The sequence below is a fragment of the Talpa occidentalis genome, unplaced genomic scaffold (genome assembly GCF_014898055.3).
Source record: "Talpa occidentalis isolate TD23 unplaced genomic scaffold, MPIMG_talOcc4v2.1 talOcc4.5, whole genome shotgun sequence".
Classification (NCBI taxonomy): domain Eukaryota; kingdom Metazoa; phylum Chordata; class Mammalia; order Eulipotyphla; family Talpidae; genus Talpa; species Talpa occidentalis.
In genome coordinates this window covers 125,238,139-125,259,340 of record NW_023604861.1, presented here as the reverse complement: position 1 = coordinate 125,259,340, position 21,202 = coordinate 125,238,139, and the positions used below count along the sequence as shown (strand labels likewise).

General features: G+C 49.3%; 2 protein-coding genes across 2 annotated transcripts; both read left to right on the top strand.

The window, feature by feature from the left end:
- The first annotated feature begins 2,333 nt into the window (after positions 1–2,333).
- On the top strand, positions 2,334–4,921 carry DNAJC5G (DnaJ heat shock protein family (Hsp40) member C5 gamma). The gene is made up of 6 exons (XM_037526892.2): positions 2,334–2,436; positions 3,177–3,292; positions 3,605–3,818; positions 4,014–4,155; positions 4,644–4,714; positions 4,884–4,921. Exons 2-5 carry the CDS (start codon positions 3,180–3,182, stop codon positions 4,694–4,696), a joined length of 522 nt encoding a protein of 173 aa, XP_037382789.2. The 5' UTR covers positions 2,334–2,436; positions 3,177–3,179; the 3' UTR covers positions 4,697–4,714; positions 4,884–4,921.
- A 35-nt stretch (positions 4,922–4,956) lies between these two features.
- On the top strand, positions 4,957–21,137 carry TRIM54 (tripartite motif containing 54). The gene is made up of 9 exons (XM_037528344.2): positions 4,957–7,130; positions 16,642–16,814; positions 17,309–17,480; positions 19,229–19,324; positions 19,805–20,038; positions 20,299–20,321; positions 20,434–20,558; positions 20,685–20,777; positions 21,012–21,137. The coding sequence occupies exons 1-9, from the start codon at positions 6,963–6,965 to the stop codon at positions 21,020–21,022; spliced, it is 1,095 nt and encodes a 364-aa protein (XP_037384241.1). The 5' UTR covers positions 4,957–6,962; the 3' UTR covers positions 21,023–21,137.
- Positions 21,138–21,202: the final 65 nt, after the last annotated feature.

Here is a 21,202-nt window from a genome sequence, read left to right as displayed (position 1 = left end):
AGGATTTGAATTAATTAATAACATCCTGGAGCCTCTGGCAAGACCTGAAAGATGGTTACTAACTTTTCTCAGAACTAAATGTATCCTTTCTCAGGGTTCACTGCTATAATGCAGGGACAGGGTCACTCACCTCTCAAGGTTTTATGAAAATCAAAGAAGATAATCAGGTAAAAACCCATCTGAAAAACCACACAAAAGTTTGTTCATTCAACCTAACGTGTATTAAGCACCTACATATCCCAGGAGCTATGTTAGGAACTGAAGGAAGATTAAGATAAAGAAGACACAAAGAGCTTGGAACCACCATTTCTATCTCCCTCATCGCTTTCTTTCTCTTTACCCTGGTGTCTCTTCTTCTTCTTTTTTTTTTTTAATAAAGATTTATTTATTTATTTAAAGATTTATTTATTCATGCATACAAGAGCTGGGATACAGGCCAGAGGTGTGAAGGATGAGAGGATTCACCAGAGACAGAGAGGGGCACAGAACAGGCAGAGAGACTGAAATACACTGCTGAGGGGAGCAGCGGGTGCAACGGGAGAGGTCTGCTGCGCCATGTGGGTAGCTCCCTGGCTGGCTGGGGATCAAACTCATGCTGCAGAGGTGCAGAGAGCTTCATGGAATTCACTGTCTACTGGAAAAGAAAGACTTAAACAAACCAACATACAAATAAAGATATGTTCATTTATCATGCTGAAGGTGTTATAAGGTGGGGAGAGAGGAGTGGATAGATCTGAGGAGACAAGAGAGGCTCCCACGATGATCTCCCAAGAGATCCTCCAAGGATGCCAAGTCAGCCAGCAAAGCAGAGGGAACAGTCATGGCCAAGACCCCTGAAGTGAGAGCGAGCACAGGTACTTGGTACCATGTTACTTGACAGGGCTGCAGTGAGAGCAGGGGCTGCAGCATGCTGAGCCTTAGACTGGAGCAAGATTTTCACTAGATTCACCTTTCATACTGTTCTGTGCTAGTGAAGAAATGGCCTGGGTTGTGTTAATTCTGTTGTCCAGTGATGGCGGGGAAGGGCTGGAGGTTAGTTTGAGAAACTTGGCATAGTACAAACAAAACAGTATAGAGAAAAATGGTCAATTTTAGCTCCTTCACTTTGGGTGAGCTAGGAAATGAGTTGGTGTTGCTAAAGATTTTCACCCCCACCCCCTACACGAATCACAGTTTCACAGAAATAAATTAATTCAATGAACACTGTTGCATGTGCACTCCTTAGTGAGTTTGTGCCGATGGCTCCCTCCACCTAGAAGTGGAGATAAATGTGCACAAATAACTGTAATAAATGGAAAAGTGATGAAAACTGTAAGAGGGGTAACTGAGAGATTACCAAGACAATAAAGCTTCTTCAATGACATGTTCGAGGAGCCAGTGAGTGCTCTTCTGAAAAGAGAACCAGCATCACAAAGTGGTAAATTATACGTAATGCAAACATCACCTCCTCTCACAGGAACTGAGGCCACCTGGGAGGTAAATTGGTCAGATATAAATTGGTACCTTTCTGAGACTAGAGTTAGCTATGGATCAGGAACCTCAAAAAAAGAACCACCACCACTACTTAAATCCAATAAATTCCATTTCCAGGAATTTTCCCTCCCAAGGGTAAAAAAGACTAAAGATTTATAGGTAAGATTTTTCATTATAAGTAGTTTTTATTACTACACTCGCCCATGGTTAGGAAAACCTAACTATACAAACTGGATTATAATTACATTATGGTGCCTCGTCATGATGCAGTTAGTAGTTAAAGGAAGATTGTGAAGCACAGCAGTGACTTCTGGAAATGTTCAAAACACCGTCTTAAAGGAAGGTGTCACGAATCCCTATGATATGATACGATAAACACTTCATAAAGCAAGGTGAGAACAACTGGGGGCATGAGGGCAGGAGTCTCAGGACACGGGCGGGTGGGTCTTAAAGTATGTGTAGGAGTTTCCAGGTGAAGAAACGGAAAGCGCCCCCGAGCGCCGCCCTTTACACTCTCAGACAGCAGCCGGGAGGTCGCTCGCCTCTCGAGGAAGACTTGGAGCACCCACGCGTCTCACACCGCCCCGTCCACAGGCCCATTACCTTCCTTTAGGCGAGTCGAGGCGCCCTGACCGAAGGCGCATAGCGGGCGATGTCCTCCCACTACGAAGGGAAGGTCCCCCAAGGCCGGGGCCTCCCCACCCCAGGGCCTCCCGCCCCCAGAAGGTCTGGAAACAACGCTGGCGCCCAGCCCATCGCTTCCTTCCGCCTTCTCAAGAGCGAAATAAGTCCCAGGGCGCCTGCGGCCTCCCCTCCCAGCCCTTCCGGAGGCGCCAAAAAGTGACCGGGAGGGCCAAGTCACTGCGCAGGCGCAGTGAGGCGCTGGGCCCTGCGGTGAGAAATTTCACAGCCTGGCGGTGGAGGTTGTGCGGGGCCTACCCAGCGGAAGACCACGGCTGGGAGGTAAAACGCCCGGCGCTCTGGGCAGGCCATACGGAGCCAGTGGAGCCCTGGGAGACAAGAGCAGGCCCTCTTGAGCTTGTTGTCTTGGTTCTTCCTGGTCCCAGGCCTCCTGGGCTCTCCCCCCACTCTCTGGGGGCACTGCTCCCTGTTCCCTTGATGGTCGGCCCCCTACAAGTACCCCACTTCACTGGCTTCTTCATCTCTTGCATCCTTCCCCCTGGTCTCCCCAAGCATGGGATGGTTTGAGATGGGAACCTACCCTGGAGAAGAACATCTCTGGCCTAGCTGCACATATTGTGTCTGGTCTGGCTTGGGACACCTGGCTGCTTTTAGGCCACTCAGAAATCATCCCAGTCTCTGACCCAACCTGTTCAGTGACTGGGGCTGCCAGGTCTTTCCAACCTAGCAATGCGCTTGGACAGACTGGCGGCTGTTCACTTAGTTACTATAGAAGTGGACGGTCAGTCTCTCCCCAGGCCTCCCCTTGCTTACACTTCTGTAGGATGTGGGGTGTCTGCATAGCTGAAGGAGCTGGGAAATGTGGGATGTTTCCTTTTTTTAAATTTTGTTTGATTGTCTTCTCACTTGAACTCTCCTACCAGTCACAGGTCCCACTCACTGCCGTCTTACACATGTCCCTCTGTAGTCACTCACCTGACTGTCCCCGATGGCTCTCATTGCCACTGGACATTCACTTCTCCTCTGTGGAAGTTCTCACAAACGTGTCTTCTCTGACCCAGATCATGTCTCACATGGATGAAGCTGCCCGCTCTCTCTCCAAAAGTGGGAAGGCTCTCTATGCTATCCTGGAGCTGAAGAAGGGTGCCTCACCTGAAGACATCAAAAAAGCCTACAGGTTCAGACCTCAGCCCCTCCTTAACCCTGAACTCCCTCTCTGCCCCCACCTTAAGCCCTTTTCTTCCTACGTTGCTTTCTCACCCGTTTTTAAACCCCCAAGCTTTCACTTTGGGGCCAGATGGGGCCATCACCTCTTCAGTGCGGCATGAGAAGGAATTCAGACTCGGGCCGCTTACCTCTATCCTTTGTGCCATGGTTCATGCTTCCTTCTTCACTGTCCACAAACCTGTCCCTCTCATTCCTCCTAACCCTCCCACCCCGGCCATTCCCCACCGACTCTCCACTCTCCTTTTGGGTATTGCCTGGGTAGGAGGCTGGCCTTGAAGTATCATCCAGACAAGAATCCAGGGGATGCTCAAGCAGCAGAAATATTCAAAGAGATCAACACAGCCCATGCCATACTGAGTGACCCTAAGAAGAAGAAAATCTACGACCAGCATGGCTCATTGGGAATATATATATATGAGCACTTTGGTGATGATGGCGTCAGATACTATTTTTTGACGACTAGTTGTTGGTTCAAGGTACACAACTCTTCCTAGTCCCTTAAGAATAAGGAAGGAGGGGTGACCCTCTCTTCTAGGACAGCTGACCCTCCTGACCTAGGACATTTGCTTTTGTCGTCTTATTTTCTGGGTGCCAGGAGGGTGGAGGGAGGGGAGTTTGAGTGGGCGTATGGAAGATCCAGCGGCCTGAAGCTACTCTCTCCTGCCTTGTAGACACTTGTCCTCCTTTGTTTTCTGTTCACTTGCTGCTGCTGTTGCTGCTGCTGCTGCCTTTGCTGTGGATCACTTTCGCCACCATCTGAGGAGGTTGCTAGAAGATACCAGCAGAATGTCCAGAGCCAGCCTCCAAGGGCAGGTGAGAACCGTAGACAGGGACTGAGGTAAGAAGTGGATTGGAAATGAAAGAAATGGTTGGGTGTAAAACCATGAACCCCTGAATATGGGAATCTCAAGTCAGTATTGGGGCAAAACAAAGAAGGAAGATGGGAGGCACTGGACTTTTGAGGGGCTTATATGACAAAGTGACAGTCTGAATGTCATGACTGTTAAGCTAAAGAACATGGTGGAAGTTCAGGTAAGGAACGGAGTGGGAGAGTGTGCCTCGAATTGTTGAAGACAAAGTAGAGGATGCAGCTTATTGCACTTACCCAAAAGGAATAGGAAGTGTCTGAGATTATCCCCACCCCAAGTAGTTAACTTCAGTGTGACTTGCCTGAAGGTCACACCAGTGCCACCTTGTGATGCTAATGCGAAACTGCAAGGTAACAGATTTGTCCTCACCAGCAGACTGAAAAACTGTTACTGTTTTTTGTTTACCAACGTCCTCTCCAAATTCCATCCTAGGAAAAAGAGAAAATTTTGAAAAGGTGGAAGATGATGATGATGGTGATGATTAAAATACCAAGAATAGTGAGGTATGGAAACTGAAATGCAACAATAATTAAAAGATAAGAATATAGACTAACCAGATGAATCACCGGTGGTGAGTTTGTATCCTTACAGTTATATCTTTAACCTGTGAGGGGTTTGTTTTAACTCTGGGTGAGCATTCCTTCTGGTTAACAAGATGCCATCTTCTCGTAGGTGCTCACCCATGAGGGTTCCTTCTGCCACCCGGTCTACTGGACACACTGAAGAGAGGAGCAAGTAACCCTTTTCTGACATCGACCCTGATTTTCCCTCTACTTGTAAGAACCCCAACCTCAGAAGCATTTTTGCTGTTGGTCCTGGTGAGGGTGCCATCTCTGTCTTTCAACAGACTGACCCTGAGGATACAGGGTGGCCCAGCTAGTCTTTTTAGCACCAGTACCAATTGCAGTCTGTTAGAAAGCGGCCCTCCCATCTTTACCTTTATGTCTCAAGCAGTGCTGAAAGAACTTTCCCAGGCATTCTTTTTCCAGTGCATTCCTTGAGAGTTGAGCCAGTGTCAGCTGGTGGGGTCCCTGAGCCACTGATGATACTTCCACTCCGCTCCTGATGACTGTGGCTTTGTTGCAACTCTGAGTCCAAGAACTTGTAGCATCATTCCTAAGCCAGTACACTGTGCCTGTCTCACCTTCTGCTTCCCAGGCATGTGGCCTCTCCAGCTTCATTCCATGCCTCCACGACTCAACTCAGGAAAAGTCTGAGTGCGTTTGAAACTTGAGGCTAGCTCACCCACCTTTGGGACTCCCCGGACTGCAGCTACCAGCACAGCACCCATCAGCAGGGTCCTCGAGTGACTGAAGCTCACACATCCATGCCTGCTGGTTCCCGCCTTTTTTTTTTTTTACCATGTCTTATGCAAGCTGATCACCATCTATTTTGTTCTTGAAACGGGTATGAAATGTGTTAGGGAAAAGATTGTACTGCTACAAGCCATCACCCAACTTACGCCTCCTCACACTGCCTATTTGGTATCTTCTCCACACCATTTGTATCCCATCCACCCAGGGTCAGAGCCTAGTAACTCCTCTAACTTCTCTCTCCTGACTGGGAGAAGGGTCAAGGAATGTCAGCAAATAAAAGAACTTTCATCCAATCCCAGTGTAGATATTGGGCCCCAAAAGACAAACTGTGCCTGGAAGAGAGAGAAAGTAAGAAAAAGCTAGAGGATTGGTGCTTGCAGCTCAGCCCCAAGACAACTGTGGAGCTGGGGGAGAAGCTTCCAGGAGCCTTGTGATTATGACTTTGTCACTGCCCTAAAATTGCCCTGGAGACCAACTCCCCTTGTGCCCAAAATAGGTCCCTGACATTCAGGTCCTTTCTGCCCAGCCCAGCTTCTCTCAGTTTCCTAACAAATTTTAAATCCTTGGAGTGGCTCCAGAGATGTATTCGTGGGCCAGAACCCCACTCTGTGGTGTGAACAAAAGTGGGCCAGAAGTGTTGGACTAGAGCCTTTCCCTCTAGTCCCTGACACCCCTATTCTGAATCCCAGGGTTCACAGGAAGAGGGCCAGGCTCACGGCTAAGCCTTGGAAGCAGAAGCTGTTACTGATTGTAGGTCTAGCAAGATCTTTCCCCCCATTCTGAGTCACGTCTGGTGCCTCTCCCACAGGCTGAATTAGATTCTGGGTCACTGCCCTGGAAGAGAGGCCCAACCCAGAGCCCAGGGGCCTGAGGCCGGCAGGAGCCGACACCTTTGCTGTCCCACCTTTCACCGTTAGCAGCGAAGCCCGCCTTGCTCTTGCTCAAGGGAGTCACCCGTTCCTGAGTGAGTCAGGGTCACTCATTTGGTGACAGCTGTGGCTCGCCTTACAGGAGCTAAATTGGGAGTTGGAATGTCACGCAGATGCCCCTTGTTCCCCACCCCCATGTTAAAATTAATCTCCTCTCTGGGGAGTGAGAGACAAACAGCACTGCCCATAGAGTGAGCAAGAGTCGTTGGGGGAACAAAAGGAGAAGTTTGCAGGAACAGACATTCAGGGAGGGCAGATAACAAAGCTACATGTGCCTGGCTCGCATGCTGAGCGCAGCTAGAGACAGGGAAGTGCGTGAAGACAGCTCTTGAAGGTGCAGGTGGATTGTTAGAGGAAGGGACAGGAGGGACAGCTGAACTGGTTCAAGAGGGAGCAGCAGAAGGGGACATAAGAACCATAAACTGAAGCAAGCGAGGACGGTCCCGAGGCTGCGAGAGGAGGCCAGGACCAGAGCCAAGGCCGGGGAAGGCACAAGCGCTGAGGGGATGAACTTCACAGTGGGTTTCAAGCCGCTGCTAGGGGATGCACACAGCATGGACAACCTGGAGAAGCAGCTCATCTGCCCCATCTGCCTGGAGATGTTCTCCAAACCGGTGGTGATCCTGCCCTGCCAGCACAACCTTTGCCGCAAGTGTGCCAACGACATCTTCCAGGTGGGCTGAGGTGGGGGCAGGGTCAGGTAAAGCCTTGTGGACTGTGGGAGATCTCTCACGGGTTAGAGCTGAGACCCGGAAAGGTGATGGGTGGAGTATTCTGTGAGGGGGGTGGTGGCTGTCCTGGCTGAAGAGAGGAGGCAGGGTCTGGGCAGATCCCAGAGTAAGCATGAGTCAGCAGCTGCTTCCAGGCTGGCAGAGTACAGCCCATGCGTGGACAGCAGCTGGGAGTGCTGGAAAGGAAAGAAGACCCCCACAGAAACTGGGATGAAGGAGGTCCTCCACTGGGCTGCATAACAGTCTGTGCTAGACTTGCATTCTAATTTGGAGTTTCAGATTTTGAAGCTAATATGGAAAAATCTAGAAAAAAATCAGTGAGATAATGAAAATTAAAAAATAAATCTTTGAGGCAAGTCCATGCTGACAGTGAAACTATTTGCATTTGAGCAAAACTCAATGCACCCATCTTTTGGGGGAACAGAGTGAGACAGTAGGCAAGAGACTGGCAGCTCTCCCTCAAGTTTACCCCTGTGGCCCACTCCAGATGGTCAGTAAAGGGGCCTATTGGTTCCAAAGGATTGTGGTTACTTAAGCAGGGAGAAAGCAGAAGAAATTTTGCTTCCCAGAAACGCAACCTGTTATGGTTTATTTGTAGTCGCGGGACAAAGCATAGTTAATCAAATTCACAGATGTCACTTTAGCTACTGTCTTTAAAAATAAAAGCAGCATATACCAGAATAGTTTATAAACAGCCATGCTTTCTTGCCCTGGGCCACTGGTGTAGATTTTCATCATCTATAAAATGGAACAAAGATCAAAGAGAGGGGAAAAGGTGCACACACAAAATGACCTTGCAAGTGAAGTAAAAGTCAGATAGATCAGCGCTGCCTGTTTTAATATGCATGGCCGCCATAAGGGCCATCACGAGGACATGTTCTTCATCTGAATCTGAAATTTGAGGACTATGTGGAGCATAAGTGATTTTCAGCTTAACCAAGAAAAATGCTTCCATTGTAAATTCTTTGGGACAGCATGTTGGGGGAAGATAATGGGCAACTAAGTCAGGCTGCCCCACACCTGCCCTGTGGCCCACGCTTTCTCCTGCTGTTTGCCACCTACACTAGTGCCCATGCTGTGGTCTCTCCTGCCAGCTCCCCGAGGCCCATCCCTGCTGCCTGTTCCTCTAAGTGTTCAAACCTGCCACTTCTTGGCTCCAGAGTGTCCCAGAACCAGTGAGTTCCCCGTCCTAGACCAACTACTCTGCCTGTCCCACCAGGCACCACATCATGTGCAAGTATTTGTGTCTTGCCCACCATCTTGGTTTTCCCTTTGGTCTTAAGTAACTCTCTGAACTTCCTTCAGACTGAGATGCCTAGGAGGGAATGGCAAAAAGATTCTGCCACCCCTTCTTGTGAGTTTGTAGTAAAACACCCTTTATTAGAACCTGAAATACTTGAAAGCAAAGAGAGGTTTTGGAAGTGGAGGTAATGCATCCTGTAAAACGTGGTCAGATTACTAAGGTGCAAGGTGCATGGTGTGCTGGAGCAGAGACACCCAAGGATAGCTTGCTCCTGCTGTGGAGGCCAGAAGATACAAAGTGGCCTCCCTTGTTCAAGACAGCCCTCTGTGCCCGGGCAGTCTTGGTCACCTGAAGTGTTGGAATACATGATCTGGACCCAGCAAGACCTGGGGATGGCTTATATCAAACCCTGCGCTGAGTATTTGGGAGATAGCATGATTCCCAGGGTTTGGTCATGGTTCTGAGGATCAGGACTGATGTGTATCTTCAAGTGAAGAGCGCCCCTGAGCCCTCTGGGGAGAGGAGACCAAACAGCTCATTTCCTTGCTGCTTTATTTGGGACGGCCAGGTGGGAGGCTGACCCAGTTCTTTAGCTGCATTTATGTATATACATCTCAGTAGATTTCCCTCCGAAAGATGAACATATTTAGTTTTTCACACATTGCCTCCACATTTTGACAACTCCAGGCATAATCAGATTGTCTGTTTTCTAAGTATGAGGACAAGAATAGGACTTTTGGTTCCTCTATCTTAAAATCATTTCGGGGGGACTACTCTTAGAACATTGTCTAGAAAGTTAACAGGACATGTACAAATGATACCAGTACACACACACACACACACACACACACACAAAATTTGTGTTTCTGAACCTGCACCTCAGGCCCTCAATTCCCTTATCCAGGTGGACACAGCTATTACCAACTCTCTTGGGTATCCTTCCAGAAATTTTCCATGGATGGGTACATGTTTGTATGTACACTGTATACCTGCCTTTGTTCACTCACTCTCTCTTCGCTTATTTTCCCTTATCTGTACATCAGGTCTATCTCTTCTTTTTAAATGACTATAGAGTATTCCATTGTCACTGGATCACATTCTGTTTAATCAGTCTCTAAAATACTTGGATGGTGTCCAGTGTTTTACTGTCCTTAAAATTGCTGTGCTGGACAATGAGCAGGAATTTTTGGTAATTTGATTTTTATAAGAGAACCAGGAAGCAAAGTTTAAAAGTTAAAACAGGGCCTCCCTGGTGGCGCAGCAGGTTGAGTGCAGTGCTGTGAGGCTGTCCACAGCCTCTGCAGCGCCGGTTCGATTCCCAGCAGGCTAGAGAGATTCCCACATGGTGTGGCAGACCTCTCCTATCTTGCCTGCTTCTCCCCTCAGCAGTGTATTTCGGTCATTCTGCCTGTTCTGCTCCCTACTCTGTCTCTGGTGAATCCTCTCACCCACCCGCGCCTCTGGCCTGTACCCCAGTGCTTATATAAAAATAAATAAATCTTTAAAAAAATAAAAAGTTAAAACATTTAATTAAAAATGGCGAAGTATTAAGAGTTTGGGTGGAAATCATCCATCATCCCACCTCCCCCCAACACAATTATCTTCATGTTTGCATATTGCTGTCAAATCCTTGTCCCCATACATACTCTGACACATTTGCCATTATTATTCAACTGCTTTTCTTTAGAGCTGTAATGCTCTAAAAGCTCTAATGTAGAGCTTTTAATTTAAACAGAATAAAACACTACATTAACCCCCTCTAATTCCTCTCTCCCTCTTTCCCCACACTTGCACCCACTCAGCTACCAAGCATTTTGACTAGAGGAAAGCTGTTGGTGTGGGAATTTGACACAGACATCTTCCCATGTGTTTCTGTATTTGTAAACTCTGTTCGCTCCTAAACTACTTTAAAGCAAGCCTTCAGTTTATTTTTATACCTGCCCCCACTTCACTGTGGGCACTTGTTTATGAGCTGCAACCTGTTGTAATTTCACAGACAGAAGGCTTTGTAAGAAGGTGGCTCAGGAACAGTTTTTCTGGAGGGCTTTTGCTTAGGGAGAGATTTATAGAGAGAAAAATAGCAAGAAAGTGGCCTCCTTCTTCAATAGAAGGGTGGTCTGGGAAAGAGGTGACTGCTGTTTCAGTGTACCCCAAATGCCAGTTCTTTTATCAGTTCTTGACCAGGCCTTGTCTTCAAGTGTAGCCCCGCCACTAAAAACCCTCCCCAGCCTGCCTCCACTTCCCAGTCCATCCCTGGACAGGTCTCTTTTGTGAGAAATTTTGTGAATTGCATTAACCTTGTAGAGGGGTTGGGGTCTTACTTTAGGGAAGAAACTTGGTTTTGAAAAACAATAACCTAAGTTGAGATTTGGCGATCCTGGGTTCTAGTGCCTCTACTTTCTTCACAATGTAAATCAGGATATGTCACCTCTCCAAGCCTGTTTGCACAAATACAGATTAAAAAGGTGTTTTAACACCTTTGTAATTCTAACACTCTGATTTCACAACTTCAAGGAATAGTATATTCTGTATAAACTATGCTATATAATAGAATAGTATAGATTTCCACTGTTTAAGGGCTTCCCATTCTGTTACTGGCATCCTAACTTGACTCCCTCTTCCTTCCAGCCAGCTTACTTTCACCAAGCCCTGGTGCCGGGCTCTTTGCTAGGTTCTGTCGAGCAGAGCTAACCGTCCACTCAAATTCCGCTTCCCACCCACAGCTCAGTTTTTACTGACTCAGAGTCTCTTCAACTTTTCTTCAAATGTGCGGTCTCCTGCCCACCATTTCCCTGGTTTCTCCAGTGTAAGCCATGGGGCTGGCTCTGAGCACCTGCACCCTTCATCCCTATGACCAAATGTACACTGCTGAGGGGAGAAGCAGGCAAGATAGGATGGCCAGGCCATCAGGTCGGGGGAAAGAGCCTCTAACAACCCCTAAGTTAGCATCACTCTGGAGAGCTAAGGAAGATGGAAACCATTCGGAGATGAGTATAGATTGGCCAATAACCGTAGTCACAGAGTGTCTTTCTCAGTGGAACATTCCTGTTGGTGCTGTGGAACAATGCATAGGAGTAGAAGGCACCACACCTAAAAGAGCTTATGGCACATGTGCCATGTAGAAGCTTCAAACGCAACCTAGAATTAATGCCATTTTTTTTTCCATTTTATCCTTCACAGTGAAGCGAGAACAGTGATTTTATATCCTGTGGTTTGGTGTGACTGTGTATCTTTAAGGCCTAGATTAGGATTATTACCATCCCTTTGCACAGTGCTTTCATAGAGACCTTCACATGCCCGGTTCCATGTGAGTTAGACAGAGGGCTGTTGTTGCCATTGTACAGGGGAGAACGCAGGGAACAGGTCACCGACACACAAGCCAAAGGAGACAGCAATTCAGGTGTGCTGTTTCCTGGGGCGACGGATTTCCTCTGCGCATCACATCACTGCTCACAAAATGTCACTCCATGGGGCGGGCTGCCTTGTGTAATATAAGATTTAAGGAAAGAACAAAAACATTTCCGTGTACAGCAGTTCATCAGTTATTTCTTAGTCCTTATTGTACCATGATTTAACAAAAAAGCTCTTCTTGTCAAGTCCACCTTTCCGGGTTCTCCCTGTGACTCCCCTATTTGTAACCTAAACTCCTCTGGTCTCCTGACCTCCTGAAGTTCCTTCCAACCCACCATCTCCCGCTCCATATCCAGCCTGTCTTCACATAACATCTGCTTAAATCCCTCCCTTGAATTTACGCTGTTCTTCAGGGAGTGAGGAAAGCAGTGTTTCATCTCCTTGCCTCTCAAGGCCCTCTAGCACCCCCTCCTCACCCACGTCAGGACGGAGCACTGCATTCTTTAAAGTTTTTTCCAAACCCCATGGGCCTTATAGCAATACAAAAGTTGGAAATTACTTTTGAGAGAATGAAAAAAGATAAGGAGGAAGAACAGAAAGAGGGAATCACCCACAATTTTATCACTCAATGGCATTATTACAAATATAATTTGTATGCATTTTATAAAGTAACTCATGATCTAGAAAGGCAAATTTGAGAAATGTAGATGAATGAAAGAAGAGCAAATTTAAATCACTGCAAATCTCATCATCCACTTCCAAATTTGGATCTTACTATCTATATATACATTTATAGCCTTATTTTTTTTAATCTAAAATCCTAACAGGGCCTCCCTGGTGGTGGATGGTATTAAATGTCAGCACTGTGAAAGCATCCGCAGCCAATGTGGCCTGAGTTCAATCCCCAGCCAGGGAGCTAACCCACATATGGCGCAGCAGACCTCTCCCGTCTCACCCGCTGGTCCCCTCAGCGGTGTATGTCAGTAGATGCGCCTGTTCTGCTCCCCACTCTGTCTCTGACGAATCCTCTCACCCCCTCCCCACCCTGCACCTCTGGCCTACATCCCAGCTCTTGTATGCATAAATGCCAGCATTTTTCCATCTAAAAAAGCAACTTTCTTGTTGCTTTATAATGTAATTATAAATTATGATGTTGATTATAAAGTAATACAGATGTATTATATGAAATTCAAATCTTACAGATAATACAACTTGGGAGACAAAATACTGTGCACGTCTGGTAGTGTATCTTGCCGTTTTCCCCTTTCACATGGAGTAACATACACCAAGAAACGGGCTTCCATCAAGTATAATAACCTTTTTTTCCAAAAAATAAATGTTCTTTCTTAAATTACCTTTCCCACTTGACAGTTTAGTGATATTTCCCCATGAAGTGCCTACTTCATTCTTTTAAACGGATCAAGAGTATCCTGCTGAATGGGGTTACAATTACTTATGTCATGTATCCTGTTGCCCCAGGGCTTTGGTGAATATCTTTCGGCATAAATCTTTGTGCATAAATCATTATAGTTTGAGTTATTATCCTGAGATAAAGTCCAAAGTGGAACTACTGGGTCAAATATTGCATAGAGCTTTCCAGATAGTTGCTTCTAACCCATGTTCCCCGCCCCCCCCCCGGCAGCGTGTGAGGGCGCCCGCTTCACTGAGCAGCACCCCCGGGCCGCGCGGCTTTGCTGGACAGACCCCCCCCCCCCGTTAAGTGCGCGGGGCGCGCGGGGGAACGCGCGGGGTCCAGCGCCGCGTCCTGCCCTGAGGAAGCTCTATGAAAATCCTCCTCGAATTTAAATGTAGTAGATACCGGTGCGGTGTGGAAACAAAGGACTCGGTGCAGGTGCCGGTGCGGAGCGGAGCCGCGTGGTTAGCCGGCGGGGCGGGAGGAGGCCGCCCACCCCCGCCACAGCGGCCGCAGAAGTGGGGGTTCAGGCACTGCTGACATCGGCCGGGAGAGGGCGCTCCCGCGACGGCCAGGGCGCGCCAGGACAGACTTGCCCTTCACCGGCTGTGGGAGCTGCAGACGGTGGCCTGCCCGGAGGAGGGTGCTAGAAAAACCACCAGCTGCCTCTGCCATCTCACAGGCAAACACACGCAGGCCAGGGGCTCTGAAATTCTCACCATAATAAACCTGTCAGGTAAGGCTCAGAGAACCTCAGCCTTTGACAGGCGCCAGTACTTGGCGGTCCCTTTTTATACCTGAGGAAATTGGAGCTCTGTGAGAATTATTTTCCCAGGTCATAGATGGGGATCCCAAATCAGATCTTCATAGCAACACAGCTTTCCCTGTTAAGATAGAGGTAAAGAAGGGGTAACAATTTTATCCACGTGCCCAGTAGTGATCACCTTCCCAAAGTAGCCACTCAGCATTTGCAAAAGGTTTGGGGACACGGGACAGAAACAATTTGATAAGGAGAGAGAGGCAGGAAAGGGTTAGAGCAAACTTCCCAAACATCCTCATTTCACCTTCCTGACCTGGGCCACAGTTGTCTCCCATCTCTTCTGAGAGGTTGTGCAAATGGGTCCCAACTTGCCATGGTTGAGTTTGGATTTCTGACTTTACAACATGCAAGGGTGAAACACATCTAGTAGCAAACATACTTCAAACTGCGAATTGGGACATTCTGCTTTTCACGTTCAGCATTAAGTATATTACCTGAGCATAGAAAAACTGGGGTGCAGGCCAGAGGTGTGGGGGGGTGTGATGTAAGAGGATTCACCAGAGACAGACTGAGGAGCAGAACAGGGGGATTGAAATACACTGCTGAGGGGAGCAGCGGGCGAGACAGGGGAGGTCTGCTGCGCCTTGTGGGTTAACTCCCTGGTCAGGGATGAAACTCATGCTGCGGTGGCTGCGGATTGTTTCATAGTGCTAAGATTTAACCCCTTGCGCCACCAGGGAGACCCCTCCCTCCTATTTTCTTGTTGCCATTCTCTGCTACCTCATGGCTCAAGATGGCTGCTTCAACTTGAGCCGTTCCAACTTCATTCCAGCCAGCAGGAAAGATAAAAGAGTAGGGTAACTCTCACCCCCCTCCCATTAAAGATACTTCCTAGAAATTGCACAAAACACTTGACTCTCTCTCTCCCATTGGCCAGTATGGGCCACACCCAAGTGGGAGAGAGACTTGGACCTCCATCTTGATTCCATATCTCTCCCTAAGAGCTCAGGGGCCCTATTATTAAGTAAAAGGAGGGAGTGAATATCACAGAACATAATGCAGCCTCTCCTGGTCTCCCCTCTCTGCTGTGCTCCACAAATTGGCTCTTTTCTCTGTAGACAGCCTGCTTTGCTCATAGCTTGAGCCCTCACCATTTCCACATGCTCAAGACTGGGCTGCCCACACTGTCAGCTCTTGGTTGAACATAGTCTGGCTACCTCAATTCTTTCTGGATCTCAATCCAAGTTCCTAGAGAAAATGTGATTGGTTCTGCTTAGTTCAGGGATAATTCCTCAATGCAGAGCAATCGTGCCTAGTTTAGGGAGAAGCAAGTTTTTTATTTTTTTATTTTTTTTTCAAAGGAAGAAGACTTTTATTTTTTTAAGACTTATTTATTTATACAAGAACAGGGGTACAGGTCAGAGGCACGGGAGGGTGAGAGAATTCACCAGAGAGGGCGGGGAGCAGAACAGGCAGGCAGAACAAAGACACTGCTGAGGGTAGCAGCGGGTGAGACAGGAGAGGTCTGCCACGCTATGTGGGTTTCTCCCTGGCTGGGAATCAAACCTGCACTGCAGAGGCTGAGGACAGCTTCACAGCACAGAGCTCAACCTGCTGCGCCACCCGGGAGGCCCAGAAGCAAGTTTTTTAAATGGTGGAAGTGGGGCCTCCCCTGGTGGCGCAGGCAGTTGAGCTCCATGCTGTGAAGCTGTCCGCAGCCTCTGCAGCGCCAGTTCAATCCCAGCCGGCTGGCAAGGGTCCCACATGGCGCTGCAGACCTCTCCTGTCACACCCACTGCTCCCCTCAGCAGTGTATTTCGTCAGTCGGCCTGTTCTGTTTCCCGCTGTGTCTCTGGTGAATCCTCTCACTCTCCTGCACATCTGGCCTGTACCCCGGTTCTTGTATAAATAAATCCTTAAAAAAAAGTGGTGGAAGTGGAAGGAAGGGATGAACATCTCCTTAGCTTACAACCCCCATCTTATATAACTTATTGTAACACCTAGCCTGCTGAAGGCAGCTGTGGTTGTAGTTTGCTTGTCCCTAGGGCAGGGATACATGTGTTTTTTTCTTCTCCCCCAAACCTAGCAGTTACCTGGTATCCTCAATATTTGCTGTTAAATGAATACAATCTAGTCATTAATTTCACAAAGGCCAACTGCTTACCCACACTTACACAGTAGAACAGTGCTGGCACAGCACAATAACCTAACTCCCAGTCTCTAGAGAGATTTCCCAGAATCACCTGGCACATCTGTTTTGTCCATCCCATTGGTCAGCAGTTGTGTCTACCTGTACTGTCCAGGGCTGCAGAGACTGTCCCCCAGAGGTGGCCAGTGAGAGCCCCAGGCTGGAGCACATAGGTTACGCCATCCAGATTTCAGCCTTCCTGCCAAAGACCAATGTCTCCCCCTAGCTCCAAGTTGGAGCCCTTTGGGGAGAGTCTATCCTGACTTGGCCTTGACAAAAGCTAGATAGAGGGACACTCAAGGAGGAGGGCCGAGTAATAAGGCAAAGGCAGGAAGCGAGATCTTTCCTTGGCCATCTACCCTGAGTTGCTCTCAGAGGAGGGCCCAGTCTTAGGGAGGAGCTGGTGTCTCCCCTTCCACTTTCTCCTACTCCTGGACCCCTACGACCCTTCCTCTGCCTGCCCCCTCCCCTCATGACTCACTCTGTCTGTCCCCACAGGCCTCAAACCCTCTGTGGCAATCCAGGAGCTCCACCACCGTGTCTTCGGGAGGCCGTTTCCGATGTCCATCTTGCAGGCATGAGGTTGTCCTGGACCGACATGGCGTCTATGGCCTACAGCGAAACCTGCTGGTGGAGAACATCATCGACATCTACAAGCAGGAGTCATCCCGGTGAGCTGTCAGGGCTTCTCCCTGAGGCCCAGACAGAGAGCCCAGAGAGCCAGAAGAGAGGCGCTGAAACAATCCACCTACCCCTTGGGTTTCAGAGATGGGGACCGGACCCAGAGATGGGGAGTGGCTTGCCCCAACTCACCCAGCTTGGTTAGTCTCTGATCCCTGGCCAGTGCTTCCCCCTCACCCTCTCCACCCAGATAGGGGCTGGCAGTTCACCAGCAAGGTCCTGGCCAACTCCCCACGATGTGCTGTCCAGCGGGACTTCTCGGGAATAGACTGGCCCTGGGTCTCGCCTCCTCTACCGTTGGTCTTCCTAGCCCTCGAATGAAGGGCAGCGCGGCAGTGCTTGCTGCCCGGCTCTAGCACCAACTGCAGGAGCAGAGAAGGTGGTGGTTGGTGAAAGCTGAAGAGAAGGTGCTCACGGGCCCCACAGTCTCGGAGCCCAGCTCCCCCCGCCTGGGCCCCTGAGCCCCCTGCACTCCCCCCTCCAGGCCTCTGCACTCCAAGGCCGAGCAGCATCTCATGTGTGAGGAGCACGAAGACGAGAAGATCAATATCTACTGCCTGAGCTGTGAAGTGCCCACCTGCTCCCTCTGCAAGGTCTTTGGAGCCCATAAGGACTGTGAGGTGGCTCCGCTGCCCACCATTTACAAACGCCAGAAGGTATCCAGCAGCGGCCAGGGGAGCAGGCAGGCAGAGGTGGGGACATGAGAAGGGTCTTGGACTTCAGGCTCTAGCTCCACTTGGCTTTCAGGGCAGGGAGATCAGGGCTCACGTTCAGGGTCTATGCAGTGACTCAGCACCCGGCCTCTCTCATCCTCACTTGCAAAATGGGAATAAAAATGCCTACTTCTGAGGGTCGTTGTGAGGATCAAGTTAACAGTGGATGCAAGCAGAGGCTTCACTATGGTGGGTTAGAAACTCACAAGGCCCTCGCTATCATATAACTCAATTCTATAGGAAGCATAATTTTAAAATTTTAAAATAATATTGGTGGGCACAAAGGAAATCTCCCAGTGGAGGCAGCATGGGTGGAGGAGCAGTAGGAGGGAGACCAAGTGAAGGGGAAGCGACCCCTGAATGGTGAACACAGAGAAAACAGGACTACCACACATTTGGGGTGGTTCCAAGCCCTCCAGAACTCTGGAAAAGAGGCCCTGAAGATGCCCTGAGGGTGGGGTGGAGGGGATAGGTCCCTCCTGCACAGGCCTGGCTGCGGGGCAGGGTGTGGCTCTAGCCCCTGCCCTGAGCGCTGGCCTATGTGTGTGGCAGAGTGCGCTCAGGGCAAATGCTGGCAGCATGGCTGAGCCAAGAGAGATGAGATTAAGTCTCCAGCCCCTAAAAGGTAGGGGCCTGACTGAAGACCCCCACAGAATCCCAAGTTAACTGGATCCCCAGAAGCTAATAGCCACCTGGCTTTTGACAAAAACAAATGCAAATTCGGTCAGGAGGGAAAAGCCTCTCCATTTAGACCTTTGGGTTTTCCTTGGATTAAGAATGACAGAAGATTAGTTCATTATTAAAGAGAGGCAAAGAAATATACGCCATGAGAAGGCGGGGAGAGGAAGGATTAGGGTCAAAATAAGGGGGGGTGCAATTGTATGGGGAATATAACCAAAATGAAAATGTATACATTGTGCAAAAATGAAAAATGCTGTAAGAATTATATAAAATAAAATATTTAAAAAAATAAAAAATTATATATGCCATGAGTGGAATTGGCAAAAACAAAAATTACTGATCTAGACCCCTGAGGAATTCAGATATTGGAGTTTTTGAAAAACAGTGTGTCCAGAAGACTTTTAAAAATGGAATTGTAAAAATCAATAGTAGACTATCAAAAATACAGACTTCACAAAGAACCAAGCAAAACTTTAAAAAATAAAAATATAATTATTGCCATAAAACATTCTTAGGTGAATTAAGTGACAGATGTCTCCAAAGAGAGAATTAGTGAACAGTTAGAGAGGATGGAAAATATAACCAGAATGCAGCACTGGAGACGAGGTGACCTAACATACGGCTACGGCAGAGTCATGGAATAAAGAGAATGGAGAAGAGACAATATTATCCCAATGGGTAGTCCCTGAAAATTTTTCAGGACGGATGGATTCAACAAATAAAGCATCGAGCCCAGAGCCTGGCATTTGGCGAATATCTGACAAATGTCTGTTCCTTTCCCATGTGGTGCTGAGGGCCTTCCCCTCTCCACTTCCTTCTATTGATAGAACCTATAGAATGTGCTTCCACATATTTGGGGTGGTTCCAAGCCCTCTAGCTCTCTGGAAAAGCGGCCCTGAAGATGCTCTGAGGGTGGGGTGGAGGGGACAGGCTCCTCCTGCACAGGCCTGGCTCCAGGGCAGGGTGTGGCTCTAGCCCCAGCCCTGAGCTCCGGCCTGTGTGTGTGGCAGAGTGAGCTCAGTGATGGCATCGCAATGCTGGTGGCCGGCAATGACCGTGTGCAAGCAGTGATCACTCAGATGGAGGAGGTGTGCCAGACCATCGAGGTGAGCTGGGATGGGAGGCAGGGAAAGTTTCTAGGCTCCTGGAGGTAGATCACAGCCGTGGGATGTGCTGAACCAGTCTGCTGGGTTTGAACTCTAGCTGTGCCCCTCATTAGGCTGTGTGACTTTGGTCTAGCTACTTAACTTCTTTGTGCTTAGGCTTTGTTTTTAATTACATGCAAATGATGATAATGAAATGTAGTTACCTCATTGGATCTGTTTGAGAATTAAATGAGATAACAGCATCCAGAGCCAGAGGTAGAGGTATATATAGCACTCGCGAAACTCCTTTAAATATATTATTATTATTACTGAAAAGATCTGGGAATTGGCAGTTCTTAGCTGGCCTTCTGGCTCTACCACTAATTGGTGCTGTGATCATTTTCCTTCTTGGACTCTGTGTCTTCCGTGAATTGGGGAGTGGGACAAGTCGGGGTGTGCTCATCCAGCTACAGGGTATCATCTTTGCTCCCTGTGTTTTAGGACAACAGCCGGAGGCAGAAGCATTTGCTGAACCAGAGGTTCGAGACCCTGTGCGCCGTGCTGGAGGAGCGGAAGGGTGAGCTGCTGCAGGCGCTAGCTCAGGAGCAGGAGGAGAAGCTGCAGCACGTGCGTGGCCTCATCCGCCAGTACGGAGACCACCTGGAAGCCTCCTCCAAGTTGGTGGAGTCGGCTATCCAGTCCATGGAGGAACCGCAGATGGCGCTCTACCTCCAGGTTGGCCCGGGGGAGGGTGGCTGCTGCCTCTAGGCTGGTGGGGAGGGGGAGTCATGGAGACCTGGGTTCAATTAAACTCTCATCTCTGACACCTATTTGCCCTAAAGCCTTGGGCAGTCACCTGCCCTCTTGAGTTTTTTCCCTTCTTAACAAATGGGGTTAAGCATCCCCACCTACGCTGCGGGTCTGTGGTGGGCACTAGAAATGATTTGTCAAAGGCTGGCAAACGGCTTACTCTCACCCTCCTTTCCTCCCTGCAGCAGGCCAAGGAGCTGATCAATAAGTGAGTAGGCGGAGCGGGCATGGAAAGGACTGGGCTGCAGGGGCTCCACAGACATGGGGAAGGGGGGAAGGGTGTTGGGGCGTTTCCAGCTGAGCGGCGGCCATTGCTGCAGGGTTGGTACAATGTCAAAGGTGGAGCTGGCTGGGAGGCCGGAGCCTGGCTATGAAAGCATGGAGAAGTTCAGCGTGAGTGTGGAGCACGTGGCCGAAATGCTGAGGACCATCGACTTCCAGCCGGGTGAGGAAGCAGGGAGAGAATGGGGCCGCAGGCAACTGGGACTGGGCAGCCCAGCCCTCCGGGTGGGGGAGGGGTGGGGGACTAGAGAAGGTGGGCTTAGGCTCACAGGGCCTTCCTGCGCCCTAGGAGCTTTCGGGGAGGAAGAGGATGAGGAGACGCCATTGGATGGGGAAGAGGGCAGTGCAGGGCCAGAGGAAGAGCGGCCTGATGGGCCAGAAGGTGAGTGTGGCTGGAAGGGAAGTGGCTGGTACGCTCCTGTCCCTTTCTCGGTTGACCACGCTGGTGCAGAAGTGCACTTGCATCCCCACCGGCCACTCCTTTGGGAGCCCAGGGTGGGTGGGTGGGGGGCGGGGAAGAAACCCACATGGCTGGGGAAAGTGGCCAAGCTGGGATTTGTCCTGGTCTTATTCCTTTCCACCTCCCGCCCACCAGAACTTTCTCTCTCGGTCACAGCCCTGCACTGACCCGCCCTCTGTTGGGAAGCCCACAGCCCTTAGGTCTGGCGATCGGGTTGTGGAGGATCTGCAGAGACCACCATGCCACCAGCTCTCCCGCGGTGGGGAGGGGCTCAATAAAGGATTAACGCATCCTGACGCGCTGCTCCTCTCACTGCCCACTCAGCCCAGGCTTCTGAGGCTGCTCAT

Excerpts from the sequence above, each read along its gene's own strand:
- DNAJC5G (XM_037526892.2), top strand. The coding sequence starts at position 3,180 with ATGTCTCACATGGATGAAGCTGCCCGCTCTCTCTCCAAAAGTGGGAAG. Across the intron at positions 3,819-4,013 it reads CGACTAGTTGTTGGTTCAAG|ACACTTGTCCTCCTTTGTTT; the intron begins GTACACAACTCT and ends CCTGCCTTGTAG. Across the intron at positions 4,156-4,643 it reads GAGCCAGCCTCCAAGGGCAG|GAAAAAGAGAAAATTTTGAA; the intron begins GTGAGAACCGTA and ends ATTCCATCCTAG.
- TRIM54 (XM_037528344.2), top strand. The coding sequence starts at position 6,963 with ATGAACTTCACAGTGGGTTTCAAGCCGCTGCTAGGGGATGCACACAGC. Across the intron at positions 7,131-16,641 it reads GTGCCAACGACATCTTCCAG|GCCTCAAACCCTCTGTGGCA; the intron begins GTGGGCTGAGGT and ends CTGTCCCCACAG. Across the intron at positions 20,559-20,684 it reads GACCATCGACTTCCAGCCGG|GAGCTTTCGGGGAGGAAGAG; the intron begins GTGAGGAAGCAG and ends CCTGCGCCCTAG.